Source organism: Benincasa hispida, chromosome 2, assembly GCF_009727055.1.
Source record: "Benincasa hispida cultivar B227 chromosome 2, ASM972705v1, whole genome shotgun sequence".
In the NCBI taxonomy this organism is placed as follows: Eukaryota; Viridiplantae; Streptophyta; class Magnoliopsida; order Cucurbitales; family Cucurbitaceae; genus Benincasa; species Benincasa hispida.
Genome location: NC_052350.1, coordinates 9,682,335 through 9,702,558, shown reverse-complemented (window position 1 = coordinate 9,702,558; position 20,224 = coordinate 9,682,335). Strand labels below are relative to the sequence as shown.

The 20,224-nt window shown below is 31.7% G+C and overlaps 2 protein-coding genes across 2 annotated transcripts; one reads left to right on the top strand and one right to left on the bottom strand.

The window, feature by feature from the left end:
• The first annotated feature begins 4,890 nt into the window (after positions 1-4,890).
• Positions 4,891-7,959, top strand: LOC120070752 (putative pentatricopeptide repeat-containing protein At1g64310). The gene is made up of 2 exons (XM_039022627.1): positions 4,891-7,035; positions 7,824-7,959. Exon 1 carries the CDS (start codon positions 5,067-5,069, stop codon positions 6,807-6,809), a length of 1,743 nt encoding a protein of 580 aa, XP_038878555.1. The 5' UTR covers positions 4,891-5,066; the 3' UTR covers positions 6,810-7,035; positions 7,824-7,959.
• On the bottom strand, positions 7,750-9,054 carry LOC120070753. Its single transcript, XM_039022629.1, has one exon. It carries the CDS (start codon positions 8,753-8,755, stop codon positions 7,955-7,957), a length of 801 nt encoding a protein of 266 aa, XP_038878557.1. The 5' UTR covers positions 8,756-9,054; the 3' UTR covers positions 7,750-7,954.
• Positions 9,055-20,224: the final 11,170 nt, after the last annotated feature.

Sequence of the window (20,224 nt, the reverse complement as noted above, 5' to 3'; positions counted from 1 at the left end):
ATAACCTACAGTTTAATATCATATATTAACCATAGTGTTTTCTCCTCCACTAGATATAAATCATATCTATATCCAATTTCCTCAAATTATTGTATCTCATACATAACGTCAATTATATCATATATAATTAACTAGTTCAATCATATCATATATAATCGAACTCCCTCTTGTCAATTTGAACATTTCAAACTGACCCAAAAACTGATTCCCAACTTGAATCCAAGCTACCAAGGGGACCTTATGAACCTATGGCTTGAAGCTCCAATGGTATGTGAATAGCTGACTAAACTTTTTAGCCACGAGATCCACCATACGTTGACTACCAGACATTCCACTAAAGACCGACAGCTGAACTCTTCTTACCACAAATATATTTTTGTGTCTATCGGATATAATCAATCATGAGTACGATAACCTTTCACAGATGCTCGTAAGTACAGTTAGACCAATTTACCGTTTTGCCCCTGTAGTTACATCTTACTCCTTAAGTACCACTGATCCCTCTAATGAACAATACAACATAGTCCTACTATGTGTCAACACCTCTCGGGCCATGAGAAGGTGTATAGCGCCATATCGTTCAAGTCCTGGGATCAGCCCTTAAGGGAGTAATCTATCTACTTACTCTGCTTCGGGTAAGGAGTGAATTCTATCTTGTGTAGCAGAGTTCCTAACTCCCAAATCAGACGAATCCCCAAAGTGGTAGGTTTGAGTCGGTGACCTGGCCACTCGCACCCATGCAAATCAAAGGACCACCCTCAATGGCAGGAGTTCCCAAATCACTCAGGATTTAGGTCATGTTACCTATGGTCATCCTAGTGAAGTGAAGTCTTTGTCATGAACGATGTTATATAACGAGACGTTAACACTTTATGGTCAGGCCTTATACAAACTATTTGTATAGGACGCCCCCGCTCGCATGTCCCCACTCGCATGTCCCCACACAAATAATCAGGAGAAGACCATCTGTAGCAAGTCACAACACTTATAACTATTCTACAAATCGAATCGCATCCGTAGCGTTACCAGGATAAGGTTTCCCTCCTATATCCATATATTACATACCATTTTGGTTATCACTTAAGACATGATCCACTTGTATGCCACTACATACATGCTTAAGTTACATAATGACAACTAGGGAATTTAGTTTATTGTTTTGTGGTAAAACAAATAATACACCCAATGTGCAAAGTCAAGTAGTGAAGAAAATATCATATATTATACATCACAAGCGTTCATACAAACTGTTTACCATTTACAGGACACGAGACTTTAGAGCATCATCCCTAATACAAATAACCACCTCAGTGGGTGGTTTTAGTAAGTTTATGGCAACCAAATGGATACAAGTGAAAATCATTTTCATTTTGGATGTCCAAGCGTAAATAGAAAAAAGATATATGATAGCTTTGAGAGAGTAAACGATTGATCGAGGAGACTATACGATAGTGACTCACTTGCTAAACGATCAAGTACACAAATCTATGCGATAGACTTCTTCCTTCTCCCATTTACTCGATCCTTTATCTGATCGTCCAGTTCCTCCTTCCCTCTTCCAAATCCATACAGAGCCCACACTTCAAGGATTCTCACACCGAGAATACCAAGGTAGCCTTGTGGTAGTGTCAAGTTTCTATTCGAGGTTCGAGGATCGAGTTTCACTCGTTGCTATTCGAGGATTTTCCAGAGGCGTGTTGCGTTTATGCTGTGAGACACGTTGCTGAGTTCGATCGAGGAAATACTAGAAGAAAAAGTTCTTCAAAGGTATGTTTAATCGATCGCTTTTTTTTTACCTTTGTAGCATGCTATAATTACGCGTTATGCATAACTGTTGTTGTTTGATTGGAAATATATTGTTCTTTCACAATGGAGTTTGGAACGATCTGCTTCCGCTCATTGGTTCTCTAGATTAAGCGTTCCTTCAATAGCGGCTTGTGAAGCTGCTAAGGAAGCTGTATGGCCTATGAAATTCCTAACTAATCTGGAAGTGGTTCCAGACATGTCTAAGCCCATCACCCTTTATTGTGAGAATAGTGATGCTGTGGCTAATTCTCGAGAGCCTAAGAGTCACAAGCGCGGGAAGCATATAGAACTGAAGTATCATCTCATCAGAGAGATTTTACATCAAGGGGATGTGATTGTCACGCGGATAGCTTCAGAGCACGATGTTAGCGATCCATTAAGGCCCTCATGGCTAAGGTGTTTGAGGGTCACCTACAGAGTATGAGTCTATGGGACATGCCATATCTAGTTTATGGCAAGTGGGAGATTTTGTACTGAGTGGATATTATGCCCTAGTTTATTGTTCTTGTGTACTTTTATATTAGTGTGACTTTTATATTATATGTTCCACTAGCTTTAGGACAAGTGGGAGAATGTTGGGGTTGACGCCCTAAATCTCGTGGGTTCTGTAGTTTGTAATTATAATCTACAAACAATTTATTTATTTAATAAAATATAATATATTTTATTCAACATTTAGTAGCATTAATCCTCAAACCAATAAAATAACATCCAAGGTTATCTTTTGTAGCTTAAACATGTATGTAGAGACATACAGATGGATCATGTTTAAGTGATAACCTAAATGGTCTGTAGTAGATGGATAAGGCTGGGTACCTTATCCTGGTGACACTATGAATACGACCTGCTTGTAGATGTTACAATTGTTGTAAAGTACTACAAATGATCTGATCCTGATTATTCATGTAGAGACATATGAGCGAGGGTGTTTTATACAAAGGAGTTTGTATAAGACCAGACTACGAAATGACTAGTTTCATTATATAACGCCGTTAATAATAGAGACCTACATTTTACCAGGATGACCATAGGTGACATGATATGAATCCTGTATGAGTTGTGAACTCTTGCCTATGAAGGTGGTCCATTGATTTGTATGAGCGTAGTTGGCCAGATCGCTGACTTAATAAGCCTATCATTTTGAGGATTCTTTTGATTGGGGAGCTGGGAACATAGACGAAATTCATTCCTTCCCTAACGTCTAGATAAGTAGATAAAGTGCTCCATTAATGGTCGATTATAGGACTTGAACAATGTGGCGCCACACCTCTCTTGGCCCGAGAGGGGTTTGTTCATAGTTGGACTATGACTTATTGTTCATTAGAGGCATCTGTGGTACTTAAGGAGTTAGATGTAACTATAGGGGCAAAGCGATAATTTTGGTCTAGCTGTACTTACGAGTAATATGTGAAGGGTCATCGCGCTGTTGACTAGTTATATCCAATGCACATAAATATATCTGTAGTGTGAAAAGTATAGTTGTCGGTCTTTAGTGGAGTGATCGACAGTTAATGAATGTTGAATAATTTAATTAAATGAATTTAATTAATTATTCAAGTACCATTGGAGCTTCAATCTCCAGGTCCATAAGGTCATAACTGTAGTTCAACAGGGATTAATGAGAATCAATTTTGGATTAATTTGAATTATTCAAATTAATTGAAGAAATTAATTATATATGATATAATTAAATTAATTATATACGTAATATAATTAATATAATGTATTTGATACATTAAAATATAATGTTTATTTGAGAGAAAATAAATATTTAAATAATACTAATTATATGGATGAGATTCATATAATTATATTTAGTATAAATGGGATTTATATTAAATACCATGCATTAATGAGAGAATTAAAAACTATAGGTTATATTGTATTTGATATAATATTCAAACTATAGGTTATGTGTTATATACGATATGACATATAGTTATTTTAGAATTAAAGGGAGGGAAATAACTTCCCTCCCCTTAATTCTCTCTTGATTTAATTGGGTGGTGGGTGGGTTTTTGAGTGACTAGTATCTTCATCACAGAAGATTTATAGAAAGTCTTTTCTTTTCTTTTTTTTTTTTTGTACGCTCTCTCTGGATTCCATGAATGATCATAGAAAACTCTTCCTCTTTAAAATTTTCTCTCTCCCCCACTTAAAACTCAGAGTCCACACACTCCTGACGATTATCTACCCAAAAGAGAATATAGAAGACTTCGCTTGATGGTGTCATCATTGGGTGTTCGTGATAGATCGAGGAGAGATTTCGTGAAGAAATTGGTTTCTTCAAGGGTAAGTCTTTTCCTAACACTTTATTCCTATTATTCCCTCTTTTAAGCATGTTGTAAAATTGAGTTTTTTTTTGCATAATCTTTGTTCTATAAAATTTTTGTTTCGTGAAAATAAAAATTAGGCCGATCCCTGCTTTCGCAATGGAATATCATAGTTCCTTCAGCCATAAGTCTAATTGAGGAGCCAAATGGCTAACTCGGTCTCGTTCATACTACCCATGTAGGTTATGTAGGTGCAATTGTCTATTTGTATGACAATGTCGAGGAATTTTGTTGCACCCAACCGAACTGGCACATCACATGATTAGTTAAGTATCATTCTGCTACAAAAAACAAATCAAAGGCACTCTACTCGTCCAAACTTCATTCCTATTTTGATAAAGCCACTGGTATAATTAAGATCAAGTTGTTGTAAGGTTTTTGTGTAATTTGCTCAGTCGATTAAATTTAATATCCATACAACGATATTTATTTTCACTAACTTAGAATTCCATCATACCTGTTCAGGTTTATAATTTCCCCGATGAATCCGAGCTTTTGTTGTGATGACATGGCAACTTGTGCTTAGCCGAAATTTCTCATTCAACAATACCTTAAATTTTAAGACTTGCACTATAAGAAAACCTAAAACAAAAATATGTATAAGTTGAAAAAAAAAATATAAAACAAAGAATCATCAAAGATGAAAATATATATAATATATAAAAGATGAAAAGTAACTAAAAAAAAAAAAAAAAAAAAAAAACCTAAATACTTTCTGATTTCTCATTCACTCAAACGGCTTGACTAACGCTGGAGGAAAGTTTGAACCATTTCCGGGGGGAACTCGATTAATATCCGTTTCCTAGACAGCCGGAAATTAATAAGAAAAAAATTTTACTCTATTTTTGCAAATATTTTTTATCAAACCCTATTTTTGGTAATAATTTTAGAAAATAACCCCAATTTTCCACTTAATCCTCAATTTGCATGTGGTTCTCCAACTTTGTCTGTGTTTACACTTACAGAGGACCAGAGTTGTATGGTGAAACCCAATTGATAGTTAATGATATAAAGCTTTGGATGTCGCTTTATCTCCATGTCCTCACATCGGAGCTTTCCAAGAGTTTTCAAACCCTTTTACGAACAAAGGAACTGCATGCTTTTATTACCAAAGCCCATCTTGCTTGCGACCCCTTTTACGCAACTAGAATTGTTAGGCTCTACTCCCTCAATAGTAGACTCGATTATGCCCGCCATGTGTTCGACAAATCTCCCAACCGAACTGTCTACCTCTGGAACTCAATCATTCGAGCTTACGCAAAAGCATATAAATTCCGGGATGCATTGTCTCTGTTCCTCACAATGTTTGGACATGAGACTTTGCCTGATAACTTCACCTATTCATGCATCATAAGGGCATGTTCTGACAACTTCCATGGAGAATGGCTGAAATTTGTTCATGGACGAGTTTTATTATCCGGGTTTGGATTAGATCCTATCTGTTGCAGCGCTCTAGTGACTGCATACTCAAATCTGGACCTTATTGAAGATGCAAGCAAGGTGTTTGATGGAGTACCTCATCCAGATTTGGTTATGTGGAATTCAATCATTTCTGGTTTTGGGTACTGCGGGTATTGGAATCAGGGGCTCCTGTTATTTTCTAGGATGAGGAATCTTGGAGAACATCCAGATGGATACACGGTAGTTGGTGTGGCGTTGTGTATAGCAGAACCTAGTCTACTGAGCACTGGCAAATGTATTCATGGATTTTGCCTCAAATGTAGTTTTGACTCTAATGAGCACGTAGCAAGTGCACTTGTGAGTATGTATTCGAGGTGTAATTGCATGGATTCAGCATATTTAGTTTTTAGTAGTTTGTTACAGCCTGATTTAGTTACATGGTCTGCTTTAATAACTGGCTATTCTCAAGCTGGTGATTTTAGGAAAGCATTGTTCTTCTTTCAGAAACTGAATATGCAGGGTAAGAAGCCGGATTCCATTTTGATTTCCAGCATTTTGGCTGCTACTGCTCAATCAACCAGCACAAGTCATGGAATTGAGATACATGGCTATGTTCTACGACATGGGATTGAATCAGACGAGATGGTATCCTCTTCTCTCATAGACATGTATTCCAAATGTGGTTATTTGAGTTTGGGAATTCGTGTTTTTCACATTATGCCTCAAAAAGGCATCCTGACATACAACTCTGTCATATGGGGACTTGGTTTGCATGGGCTTGCATCAAATGCATTGGAAATGTTTCAGGAGTTGTTGGACATTTGTTTAGTGCCTAATGAGTCCACTTTCTCAGCTCTCCTCTGTGCATGCTGCCATGTTGGTCTTAACTCTGTTGGCAAGGAGATTTTCAGAAGGATGAAAGATGAGTTTTGCATCAAATATAGAACAGAACATTATGTTTACATTGTAAAACTTCTTGGAATGACTGGCGAGTTAGAAGAAGCTTACAATCTTATTCTGTCCTTACCAGAGCCTGTAGATTCTGGTATTTGGGGAGCTCTACTGTCCTGCTGTGATGCTTGTGGGAACCTTGAACTGGCTGAAGTTGTTGCTCAGCGGCTCATACAAAACGAACCTGACAAAACTGCTTATAAAGTAATGCTCTCTAATATTTATGCTGGAGAAGGGAGATGGGATGATGTGAAGTTGTTAAGGGATACAATGACAGAAAAGGAGCGAGCAAAATTGCCCGGGCTTAGCTGGATTTGAGAGTTTGATGTTTATGATCAACCCTGCGAGGGCTCGGCTGGGCAGTATATTCGGTTGGTCATCATGGATCATATTACAATAATATACAGAAGCTAGAGTCATCATGTGTCAATGTTTTTAAAAAAAATGACAAATTTGAAATTATGCCTGCCAGATTCCTTGAAATTATGGCTGCTTTCTCCTAACCTCGGAGATGCCACCAGTGTTCTTTCGGCATTAACTTCAGGTATGTCAATGTTGGGATATGTGATAAATCATTCACATGTCTGTTAAATATTTGTCCCGTCTGCATCGCAGGCTAATACTTGGAGGACGAGGATGTGTAATCAAAGGAGATAAAGAAAATGTTAAATAAAAAGGGGTCTGAAAGATAGGGAGATTATGTTATCATACTAAGTTTGATTAATCTTAACTTAAGGTCAACCTGGTTACAACAAACAGATTGGTTATTCTGGAAGTTAGAATTGGGATTGTGTCCATCCTGCTAAAAGAAAAGCTATTTAATGGCTCTTGAATTTAAGTATTTGAAGGAAGAACTGACGGATCGTCTAAAATTTAAATGTCAACAACCACTTTATATCTGAAATTGTTGAAAAGTAAGATCTCTGTATCTTGATATAGTTAAACGAAAGAACTATCTTTCATCAAGAGAATATTTCTTTCTTTCTGTAGTAGAGGATTTGAAGTTCCTTGGTTCTTATGTTGCTCAAGGGACAAAAAGTTCTTATGGTAAAGACGATAACTCTTTTCAAAGTGTTGCATTTTGATTGCTGCTTTGATGCAGCATATTCTGGCTAGAACGCAGTTGATAATTACATTCAACTTGGACTTTCATATCATTGTTTTGACTTTTGACATGTATCTGACAACATCTTTACCTATATTACAACTACTAAGATCTATGTCCAGTTTCACTAGCATACACTAAACAGTGGGTGACTATCAGAAATTTGGTTTGTTCTTTTTATATATTTAAAGATAAACAAAACATTGTTCTCTTGTTTGTTTTGACAGATTATAGAGTGCCTCAAGAATCACTTGCATCATGGCTAGAGCAGGATCCCACCTCAACGTAACAGCTAAAATATGGAGTTCGTCTTTGTTGATTTCTGGGACATTATGTTGCACCTGTGTGAAATGAAGGCCTAAAGACATTGTCTGGCTTTCCATGCTGCTGATTCTGTTGCAATTGGCTTCACAACATAGCATCCATTGTTTGAACTGCAAGAACTTAACCTTCCTGTTATAGTGCCATCAGAACCAGGATAGTCCATGGAAAATCTTCTCTCTTTTTCATGCCTCTTAGCTCTCTTCCTTAGACTCTGTCTCTTCAATATGGAGGTTAATGTTGCTTTGCTACTTCTAGCATTCAGCGGCATCGGCATTGCCTCGAGACCCATCAACTTGGCTACCACTCCTGGTTTGCGCCACACGACATTCTCCCCAGCTATTGTTGATGGCAACCGTAAGGCTGTCTCCAGTGTCAAATTGAACTCATTTTCATGAATTCTCCCTTTGAGACCATACTCACAGCAAACTGATTTCCGCCCTGCCTTTTCAGCCGCATCCAAGTTCCTAAATGAAGATCGATACATCGCATCCTTTCCATCAAGAGAAAACCGTGGATACTGATTCAAAGCATTCCGTGCAGATCGCAAGATATCCGAGTTGTTTACACACGACATCCTGCCACGCATCTCGTCATAGTTGTAGAGTTTTGCCCTTCTTGCCGTCTCCTCCTCTAGTTCCAACTGTAAAATCATCTCCTCCAGTGTTGGTGGGGTTTGTCTGCAGTGCAGGTCGGGCGAGATGGGGAACTGATCCTGGTTGGTTTTGTGTTGGTTAAGAGTGGAGGTCGAAGCATCACCATTGCAGAAAGTTCTGAAGCCTTTCCTCATCTTTGCAGCCAGAGAGTTCTTGAAGAGAAAAAAGGATAACTCCTTCATTTTGAATGCATGAAGAAAGGCGCTGCAGGATCAAAACTTGGCGGTATGATCTGATTTTTCTATTACTTTTACCATTTTTCTTTGTTTTGAAGCCGAATTCTGAACACAAATTGGTATAAAACTGTGAATTGATTGAATGAGAGCGGTGTGGTCTCTGATTCAAAGTGAGTATACCATTAATTAATGGCATTCACATGCCAATTTGATTAAAGAGGCTGTCTTTCACAAGGAAGTTCATGCATCATTCAAAAGCCTTTTTCTTTAATATCTCATGAGCTTCCAGCTCTTGTTCAATTCTGTTAATACTTAATTATGAATGAACTAATTTTAGCTAAATACTTTGTTGGCATATTATTTCTGATGTATTATGAGTATTACAAGTAGTGTTTCCCATTAAAAAATTTCTCATGAAAAAGTTGAATATGATTGTCTTAACATATGGGATTGCAGAATAGGCCAAATGAACTTTCTTCTTGCCTATCTGTCAATGAACATTTGGTGGATGATGAGGTTCCTCTAATGGAATAAGAATCAGAATCTTGTCTGGTGGCCCCTATTGGGCCTACTCTCATATAAATTTGGGCTTACTTGCATAGTATAGGGTCCCTTTTTTAGGAAACTAGGTTAAGCCCAAGGTTGGCTTGTATGAATAAAATCTTTCTTTCTAGCTTTTATTTTTATTTATTTATTTTTTTTTTTGTCCCCTCCCCCCTTCAAATTGGTGTTAAATGTTAATATGTTCCATCACAAATTGTGATTTAAGTGTTTAATAAAATATAATTCATGTATGGTATATTGAGGAACATATTTGGTATATTGAGGTTTTTTTTCTCAAAAAAAAGAAAGAAAAAAAAAAGAAAAAGAAAAAGAAAAAGAAAAAGAAAAAGAAAAAGAAAAATAAACTATAATAAAGAAATGCCAAAATATTATACTAGTTTTCCTCCTTTTTTTTTTTCAAATAAAAAAATTAAAAGAGGGAAGCTTGTGTATGCACATGCACTGACTCTCCTTGAAGACATCAACTATTCAATGGGATCCACATACAGACTTATCACTACGAAGCCATACAGCAATATTACCCAACAAATGCCTCATTTTTATTAATATATAATACTTACATATTTAACTTTAATTTTTTTTTGTTTTTAATTCACTTTTCTTTGAAATATATTTGAATTTTAAGTTAAATTTGAACAGTTGAAATTTTTAGGTTGGTTTAATAACCATTTGATTTTTTTAAAAAAAATTTTATAAATTAAACTTTACACTTTGTTTAAGAAAAAAGAATTAAGTTGTCTTAAAACTAAAAAACTGTTTCAAAAAAATGTGTATTTTGTTTATATAATTTGACTAAAATTTTAAGCGTTTTTTTTAAGATAGGTAAGAACTAGATAGAAAAATTGAATGGAAACAAATAAAAATTTTAAAAGCAAAAAACTAAAAACTCAATCAGGGCTTTATTTATTTATTTATTTTATAGTTTTTTTAATTTTGATTTAGATTCTAAAAACATTTCTAAAGGAAAAAAATAGTTATCAAATTGGTATAGCTTAGAGATGTCCATTTTTCGTGTGGTGTTAGGGCCCTCAAGGATTCTCCTGATTAGGTAGAAAATGGGATAGAGATTGGGAAAAAAATTTCGGTAGGCTAAAAGGTCAAGATGATAAATATGTTTGAATTGAAAACATTTAAATTTAAATTATATATATGAATAATTTGATTGGTAATTATTCTTTTTATTATAAAACTAGAATAATTTTTTTATTTAAATTCCAATTTGACTATGCAGAACTAATCATATTAAAAGATTCAATGAGAAATTAAATTATTTAATTAAAGCTTCTACAAAATAGTGATCTAAGTTAATTGATTTTTTTTAAAATTATATAGGGAAAAATCCTCCGTGGAGAATTCGATGTCTACGAATTCGCGGTGGAAATCTCTATTTCAATCCCCGTGAAAAATTTTGGCTGAGATGGGAAATGATATGGAGAGTGGGGACAAAGATGGGGAAGTCAACCTACCTCATCTCGTGTACATCTCTTGTGCAGCCCAAACAATTAGAAATATGCCTTTAGTCTTAGTATAATAATTTTCTATTTTAATTCTTCTAAATTTTCTTTTATTTTTTTAAAAGATAAATCTTAGTTATTTTACATATAAGAAAGCCTATCATTTGTCTTACCTTAAATAGATGAATAATGTAATTATGCAATGTATATAGTTAATGAGACGTGACATCTTATGTTTTACTTTTACAGTAGGAGACTTGGTCATATATATAGAGAGAGAGAACGACCAAGTTGTATGAATATTTGAATCTTCTGACTTTAACAAAGATTGTATATACTAATTATGATAAAATTATACTTGCTTTAACAAAATTTGAAGGACAAATATTAATTTATATCCCTAAATTTAATTTTGGAGATTGTATCAATTTAAACCTTAAACTAAGAATTGTATCAATTTAAACCTTAAATTTTAGGGTTTGTATTAATTTAAACTTTGAACTTTGGGATTTGTATCAATTTAAACTCCAAAGTAATAATTATATCAATTTAAACCCTAAATTTTTGTAAGTGTATCAATTTAAACCTTGAACTTTCATACATATATCAATTTAAACCATGAACATTCATAAGTATATCCAAATAAAACATAATATAGGGTTTAAGTTGATATAATTATGAAAGTTCAAGATTTAAATTGATACACTTATAAAAGTTCAGGGTTTAAATTGATACAATACCTAAAGGTTAAGGGTATAAATTGATATTTGCCCAAATTTTAAATTGAACAATAAAAATAGAAAGCTAGAAGTTAAAAATTTAAGTAATTAATTTACAATCTTTGGCAATAACATTTAAAAAAAAATTGTCACGGAAATTAGAACTAAAAATATTTGAAAGGCATGGGAAATCCACATGCCCAAGAGTGATATTTTAATTAATTTTAGAATTTTCTTTACTAATAATTGAACTATATTTTAGTTGATAATTAGTTTTGAGAATTTAAGATAAGGAAATGAATTGGATTGATGTGATTGAACAATATCAAACTTAATATAATATTAATTTTTTACTTTGACGATATATGGGATGGAGAATTTGAACTAATTAGTATAGCATACTAAGATCAAACGTATCTTAATTTTAATATTTTTTTTTCATATATTGTGGAGTAATATTTCCTATGTTAGACTAATAAACCTATTGAAAATGCATTTAAAAAAGTTGAATTGTATGCTCCAATATTAATCACGATAGTCATAACGAGAAATATAACTCAACTGACATCAAATATGTCCTATCGACTTCAAAGTCAATAATTTGATCATCCACTCCACATATTGTTGAAAAAAATTGTCACTATAATAAAAGAGGCAATTTCATAATTCTTGGTGTAAGGGAATTGGAAGTCAAGGTGGTCAACTACTTTAATCTCGTGAGTGAATAGAAAGTTAAGATTCACATGAATATCTCTTTAATTACGGTTTATCCTTTAGAGGAGAATAAGAAGAAGTTTGGTCTCAAACCGTAGTTTGATTAAGGGAGAAATATGTCATTTGAAAACGTAATTTGGATGACTCAAACATATCTCACAGTCAAATACACCGATAAACACATTGAACTATTTACGTGCTTAAGAACCTTCATAGGTACATATACAACATATAATACAATGATTAGGAATGCACACTACCATGAACTACAACTTAGGAGTAAAACAAAAAATCGAAAAATCGAAAAACCAAATCGATTCAAATGGATTTAATGGTTTGGTTTATTTTTTAGTAGAAAATTAAATATATTGGTTTGTATTTGGAGAACAAAAAAAAAATTGATTCGGATCGGTTTTTATTTAAAAAACTAATAAAAACCGAATCGAATTGAGGGTATATAAACTCTTAATAATAAACTCTAATATTAGGTATCTTTTAGTATTTTAATTATTGTGATACATATATATTTGTTGTTTAGGAAAAAAAAATAATTATTATGGCACTTATATGTTTTTTATTTAAAAAGTACTAATAAAAAACAAAAATATCAAATTTCAATCTATAAAAAAATGAAATAGACCCAATTTTAATATAAAATTAACAAAAATAACTAATTCAAAACAAAAGTGGAATTAAAAATAAAAAAATTGAAAGAAAAAAGTGGAAATAAAACCAAGAACTAAATCGATAATAAGCTGAACCAAATAAAAACCAATCAATTGATTTTGTTCTTCATTGAACATTGGTTTGGATATTTTCTTTGTATAACAACTAATTTAATTTGATTCTTAATTGTCCCTAAAATCAATAAAATTGAACCGATTATCACTCCTACTATAATTAGATAATCTCAATGGCTACATAAACTTCATCAACCTCCATATTTTCTTTCACATCCCAACACCCTTCTATATTTCTATAGTCATCAACTGAAACTAAAATTATAAAAAAAAAAACAAAAAAAAAAATTAACAAAAAGAGAGAAAAGTAGTAGGGTTTTTTTGGGGAGTAACAAAAGAAGTAGTTAATATTTTATATTTTAAGTAGTCCTCTATTTATCTATCTCTCTCATTTTCAGCCATACTGATAATGAGTCCACAATAATGAATGATATATAAAAATTTATAATGATAGAAAAAGACCTTTATTTATGTAATTTATATCTGGAAAGGGACAAGAGAAGAATAATTGGAAGTCATCCCAAGAGAAAGGGACTAATTAATCCAACCACATACACATTTTATATAGTTGTTAATTCCCAAAAATAAGTAAATAAATAAATAAAGAAAAGACCCCACACTGCCCTTTCACTGCCACTCTCACTACTCATCAGTACTACAAACCCACCTCCCTCTATTACACCTTTTTCTTGCATAGCCACTGCCCCCCCCCTTCCCCTTTCCTCTTTCCCTTATGGCCTCTATTCCCAACATAAACATATACATCAACACTAAATTGTTATACTTTAAAATTAAAAGGTTAGATTGTAACGAAATTGAAACTATGGAGACCAAATTGTTATAAAATCGAGAGTTAGAGACTAAAAATTATTTTTAACTTTTCTTTTTATTCCCATCCTTAGTTCATTTTCGATTAAGAAAAACAATTTTGATTGTTGAACTTTCACAATGTATGACTCTTTCGATAATCATTTGATTTGTGGGAATTAGGTTATTTTTATAATTTTTTTAAACAAAATACGTGTTTAATGGGATCAGGAGATGCACCGGATATCTCAACTAGGTTGACACATCTTTAACAACCTCATCATACCCTATACCCAAATAGAATGCATTCATACCAAAGGCAAGAGTTATATACAAGAGAGTCAAGAGACCAAAAGAAGCTAACAGAGATGCTAGAGAAAAGCCTTCCAATTTAGCGCAATAGATGAAACATCATAGTTAGTAAATAAAGGGGATTTTCTACACCAAAAGCCGGTCAAAATGATGATGTCCTCCCAAATGTCATAGGTTGATTTTTCAATATCTTGAAAAATTCACCTATTTCGCTCCAGCCACAAAGTCCGAAGTATAACTCTAATAATATTGATCCAGAGAATATTTGCTTTGTTACGCTGCGTGAGATAGGTGAGTTGATGTAGAAGTAAACTTAGAGCGTTTGAGAGAGAGTGTGAGCCCGACACGACAAATTTGGACCAAATGTTTTTCGAGAAAGTACAATGCATAAAAAGATGTTCAACCGATTCTAGATTTTTCCTACACAAAACACACCAATTTGGATTTAAGAGTAAGGTCGGGTTACGCAGTTAAATTTCATCCAAGGTATTGAAGCTAGCATGAAGCATGTACCAAATAAAAACTTGCATTTCTTTGGCAATAAGGAGGACCACAATAAACCACACCAACTATATCAGCTAGGTTACTAATTGGATTCTCAACAAGGAAGATTTTGAAAGAATTAACACTCTATATCCCCTTGGAGGTTAAGTTCCACCAAATTTTATCAACATTGATACCACTAATGGGAGGATTCCAATGGCTAGATGATTGCTACCAATGCTTTTGTTCATGGTGCAATAGGGGACGTCGAAAATGGGACTGCCATTCATTGATGTCATTGTTCCAAGCATCCTGCATCTAGAAATAGCAAAAAATCAAGGATATGAAAGATGTAGCAAACTTTGAGAAGTCCATTGGTGGTACCAGAAAAGAGTGTTACTTCCATTTTGAACAACCCATTTTAAGTGCTCCAACACAATTTCGAACATTTTTGTGATGGAAAAGCAAGGCGCTTTGGAGCTTTCACTGTTGCTAATATGAAGAACTTCACCAGGAGTATCCAGTCTATATTTTGAGTCAATCAGATGTTTTCAAAGGTTGTCTCTCTCGATAGAATATCTCCAAATCCATTTACTTAATAAGGCATCATTAGTGATCTTGTTTCTATCAATACCAAGACCACCCTTTTCTTTAGGGAGGGTGATAAGGTCCCATCCAACTAAATGAGGTCCACCTTATTTTTCAAGATGATAAGCTTACTTTTAAAATCAAACAAATACTTCTACTTATGGTTATTTTTTATCTACTTTCCAACGGTATGATTTCAAAACTCATATTATGTATTAAACACTAAAAAGCTATTTTTTAAAGGATTTTTTTTTTTTTTTTTTTTTTTTTTTTTTTTAGAAAATTTAAAAATATGAATAAGAAAACAAATATTACCTTTTAAAAAAAATGAAGAATAAAGAAATGGTGAGAAAACAAGTCTATAATTCCAAAGACTAAAAGAGTTAGACATCAAATGAAGTCTTTCTTCCTAAACTTTAAATTGTAACAATTCTTTCCCTTCTTTTAAATTTGTTACAATTTATACACATAACTTTAACATAAAACAATTTAGTCATTGTACTTTCAAAACAACAATTTAGTTCCTACTCTTTAAAAATCTCCATTAAAATTAAGTGTCAATTTTTATTATGTCATGATTTAGTCGTCATAGTTCATACTTAGGATCTATTTGATTTGTCAATCTAACATATATATTCTTTTTAAACAATATGTCTTTTTTATGACCTAAACATATGTACGAAATTTTTATAAAGATTTAATAATATGTTGTCATGGTAGATACTAAATTATTATAAAATTTAAACTAAAATGTAATGATTAAACTGTAAAAAAAATTTGAAAGGCTATTGTTACGGATAAAAAGTTATGGACTTATTAATAATATAAAGTATTATATATTATATATATATTATATAGTATTATATATATATGCGATCAATTTATTATTTTCAACTTTTCTAATTTATTTAGTGTTAAACAACAATCTTTGTCTAATTTGATAAGTTCTTTATGTTCTAAAAACATTTTTAGTAGCTCTAATAGGATTTATATACCATAATAGTTTTAAAAGTTCTTATTCCATTTTAAAAAGTAAGGCATTACAAATTAAATATAAAAATATTTTTTTATTGTGTGCGTGCACTTTTATCATCTCATGAATCAAGATTTAATAGGCAAAGTATAAGAATCTTTAAGAATATTTGTTAAATATATATATATAACAATAAGGAAAGGACACCCCGAGGAATTTACTAATTGAACATATTATTAATGGTATAATTAAAGAATATATTCTCCCCTTTATAATATATATATATATATATATATATATATAAAAGGGGGAGGGGGGTAAAGAATATTAAAACAATATATCCTATTATATATTTACATTATTATAGTGGATATAGGGTTAATCCTACCCTAACCTCACTCCCCATATACTCAAATTGCGCTTTCTTTTATTTGTATGATCTTTATATATATATGCTTTATTTTTATCCATTTTATTAGTCTCCAAATAAATTATCACACCATAATGGATAGGTACATTATTCTCATTCTTATCCCTTAATAAAAAAAATTATAATAAAAAATTAAAATTAAATTCTCTTTTGTTCTTTCATATTTTTATAATTTTCATTCACTTCAATTTTTGATGATCTACTATTTTTTTTGTTTTTGGAAAAATACTTCAAAGAGTTTTATTGATAGATAAATGTACAAAGAGAGAAATTTAAAAAAAAAATCCTTTTGATTCAGAGAAATAGTTAAAGAATCATAATTACAAAGAGTTTAGAGCTAATGCAACAAAAAGTAGTCAATGTGACGATATTCTCCTCAACAAGAGTCTGAACTCTTATTGTTTTCCTCGAAGATTCTATTATTTTGCTCAAGTCAAATGAACCACAACATAACACTAATTATATTGTCTAATTCATTTTGTGGAGAGATAACAATAGCTTCAACAAATTAGAAAAAATCCAAAGGTTGGGGAAGTCATAATCAAACCAAAATGTTTTGAATTAATAACATGCATCAATCATGTTAATACTATCTCAATTAAGATCAACATGTATGAAAGTGATTTTAAAAGAGTTAAAATTACGTTTTGCCATGTTCAAAATCACCTTAGAATATGTCTTGAATTATTGAAAGTCAATTTTAATGATATGAAAATAGCTTCTAAAAATGTGAAACCAAACATTCAATTAATTTTGAATGATTAAAGTCACACTTCAAAATAATTTAAAACATAACATTACATTTTCAAAATCACTTTCTTCTAATTTTTGCATTCATCTTAATATAAAATTAGTTTCTTTTTATATTATTAACACTAATTGTCAATCAAAACATAACGCAATAGATAAAGCATTCGATAATTAACCGTGGAACTAGTTGGGTTAATAAAATCTCATTTTAATGCGTATTATTCAACGCTCTCCTTCCTATGTTCTACCACAAATACTTAACTTTTACAAATCATTACTATAAAATGGAAGTAAATTTAATGTTATCAATTATAGAAAGATGATAAAATATGAATTTGATTATAATGTGATATATATTATTGATACAATATAGTATGTGTGACATTGATATTTTTAATTTTGTGGAATAATATATAATGAGGCAATTGGGTTAAAGCATTGATAGCAACATTGCCGGGAGGCCCCTCCTAGACATGTACACATTGCCCTAAAGCCCTAGCTAAGCTAAATTAAATAAATATGTATAATATAATATAATATAATATAGCCATAAAATTATCAATCAATTGATAAAGAGAATAAGTACTAACCCATCAACTTGATTATACATCCTCTAATAATCTATTTTCATTACCACTAACATATATTCTTCTTCATTTCCTTACATTACCAAAATGGTGGGCTCTAAAACCATTAAATGCCAAATTAATAACTTAATTAATACCAATCTTGATGATGTAAAGACAATAACATATAATGTCAATTTGAATTTTCATTAATAAAAATATTGTGCAAAACGATATATATATATTTTCCAGGTAAGATGTATGTGATTGATAACGAAATAAATTCTAATTTATTTATTTAATTACTCTAGTCACTTTCATTTTTTTGAAGGTGTATGGAGCTATATTATTATTCATGTATTGTTTTGTTCCATAAATTTAAATTAGAAAAACAAAGACCTAGTTGGGTGGTTGAAGACGCAAATTTAAGGTTAAATGGTAAATTTTATCCAAATACCCTATAGTTTGGGAAAAAAAAATTGGTAAAACCTTTTTCTAAATAGTTTCTATGTTATGAGTTATATATGATTTTTTTTTATTCAAAGTATAGGAATTATTTATGATACTTTATCAAACCATAAAGACTAAAATTTAATTTTTGTTGGTTTTGAAAATTAAACATATTTTCTCTTCATTTTTTACAATGATTTACATCTTTGAATTCTTAGCCAACGGGACATTTATGGGAAGATCTCATCTCAATCTTGTTGTCTTATGGAATACTAGATCTAATTTATTTTGTAATTATGATGCTTCTTGAATAGCTCTCATTTGGGAGACTTTTCTCTACCCTCTCCTCTCTTTTGTATCTGCTCTTGACTCTACATTGTATATTCTCTTTTCATCAATGCATCCTTTTGGACCGGGGCGCGATGTAGACGCTATGTATATGTCAACCTAGTTGAGATATCTGGATGCGCCTACTGATCCCTCGACCTCTAGTAATTTTCAAAAAAAGATAGTTGAATTCTTAGCCAAATTCCAAATTCCAAAAATAATTTTTTAAAAAATACTTTTTTTAGTTTTTAAATTTTGGCTGGACTTTTTTTAAATCATTGGTAAAAAAAAAAAGTAAATAACAAAAAAAGAAATTTGGAGGCGAAAGTAGTGTCTATAGGCTTAATTTTAAAAAACAAAAACCAAAAATCAAATCCATTTAACTTTTAAAATCATAGAGATTAAATTTTAAAATTATAGAGATTAAATTCTTCAAATTATATGGACTAAATTTGTAATTTAACTCAAAAATCCATTTAAAATGCCAAATTTGTTAACTAGCCTTTTATAAAGTATAAAAAACATAGTTCAATTGATGTGAATGGAGGATTTTAAAATTTTCTAAACACAAACATTTTCTAAATTACCATTATCATAGAAAAATCAATATACACTTAAAATTTGATCAAATTATATATGAATGTTAATAAATAAATTGAACAGTTGATGATGAATCTCTAAATCATCTATATTTGTTCGTCTAATTCTTTTATTTTTCTTTAAATTCAACATTATGTTAGAGTACAAGATCCGACATATATCGTATATGCTTAGGTTAACTTTAGTTAGTCAAGTCGTGGCTAGGAGATCATAATTTTTTAATCAATCTGAACATAATTCCGTGAAGAAAACACAACCATGGTATATATCCTAAAAGTAGTTAGAATTTTAGTTTGTTCATTGGGCTTCTCCCATGCAACTGTACACAATAATCACTGAAAGGGGAGAATTCAATGACTAGTTATAGCAAATTTCATGATGAACTAAATAATAGGATGTCATCATACACACACAAAATGGGAAATCATATTGTAATTGAAAATTTTACCATTTTTACTTACCAATACAATCAAGTAAAAAAACACCTCTGTTATTTTCATCACCTTGTTTCAAAATTTCCCCCGCAAAAGAGATCATTGGAGTTAAAAGTAAAACATAAATTGATGCGCAATAATAGCAAACATTTTTCTTTTTGCATATATATATATATATAAAAATAAATTTAGTATGATTCGATATGATTGAATTTGAAACAAGTAACAAAGAAAAAGATAAAAGATAAAAAGAAAGAAATATATGTGGTTTATTTTGCAAGTTGCAGTGCATGGCCTCGGTCAGTACAATCGTGATAAAATCCTCCTATCAAATTTTTTTTTCTTCCCTTTCTTTTGATGAATCTATCATGTAGCTATATATCTATACTAAATAACTCAAAATACTCCCATCAAATTTCAATCTTTATCTATAAATTCTAGATCATAGTGTTATAATGGCTTAAACCTGTTAATTAGCACTCCGTATGACTTAAATTGTATAGGTATTATATGCTATTTGCGATTTTTGGTTTAGGATTTGGGGTGCTATATATGAAAACTCTA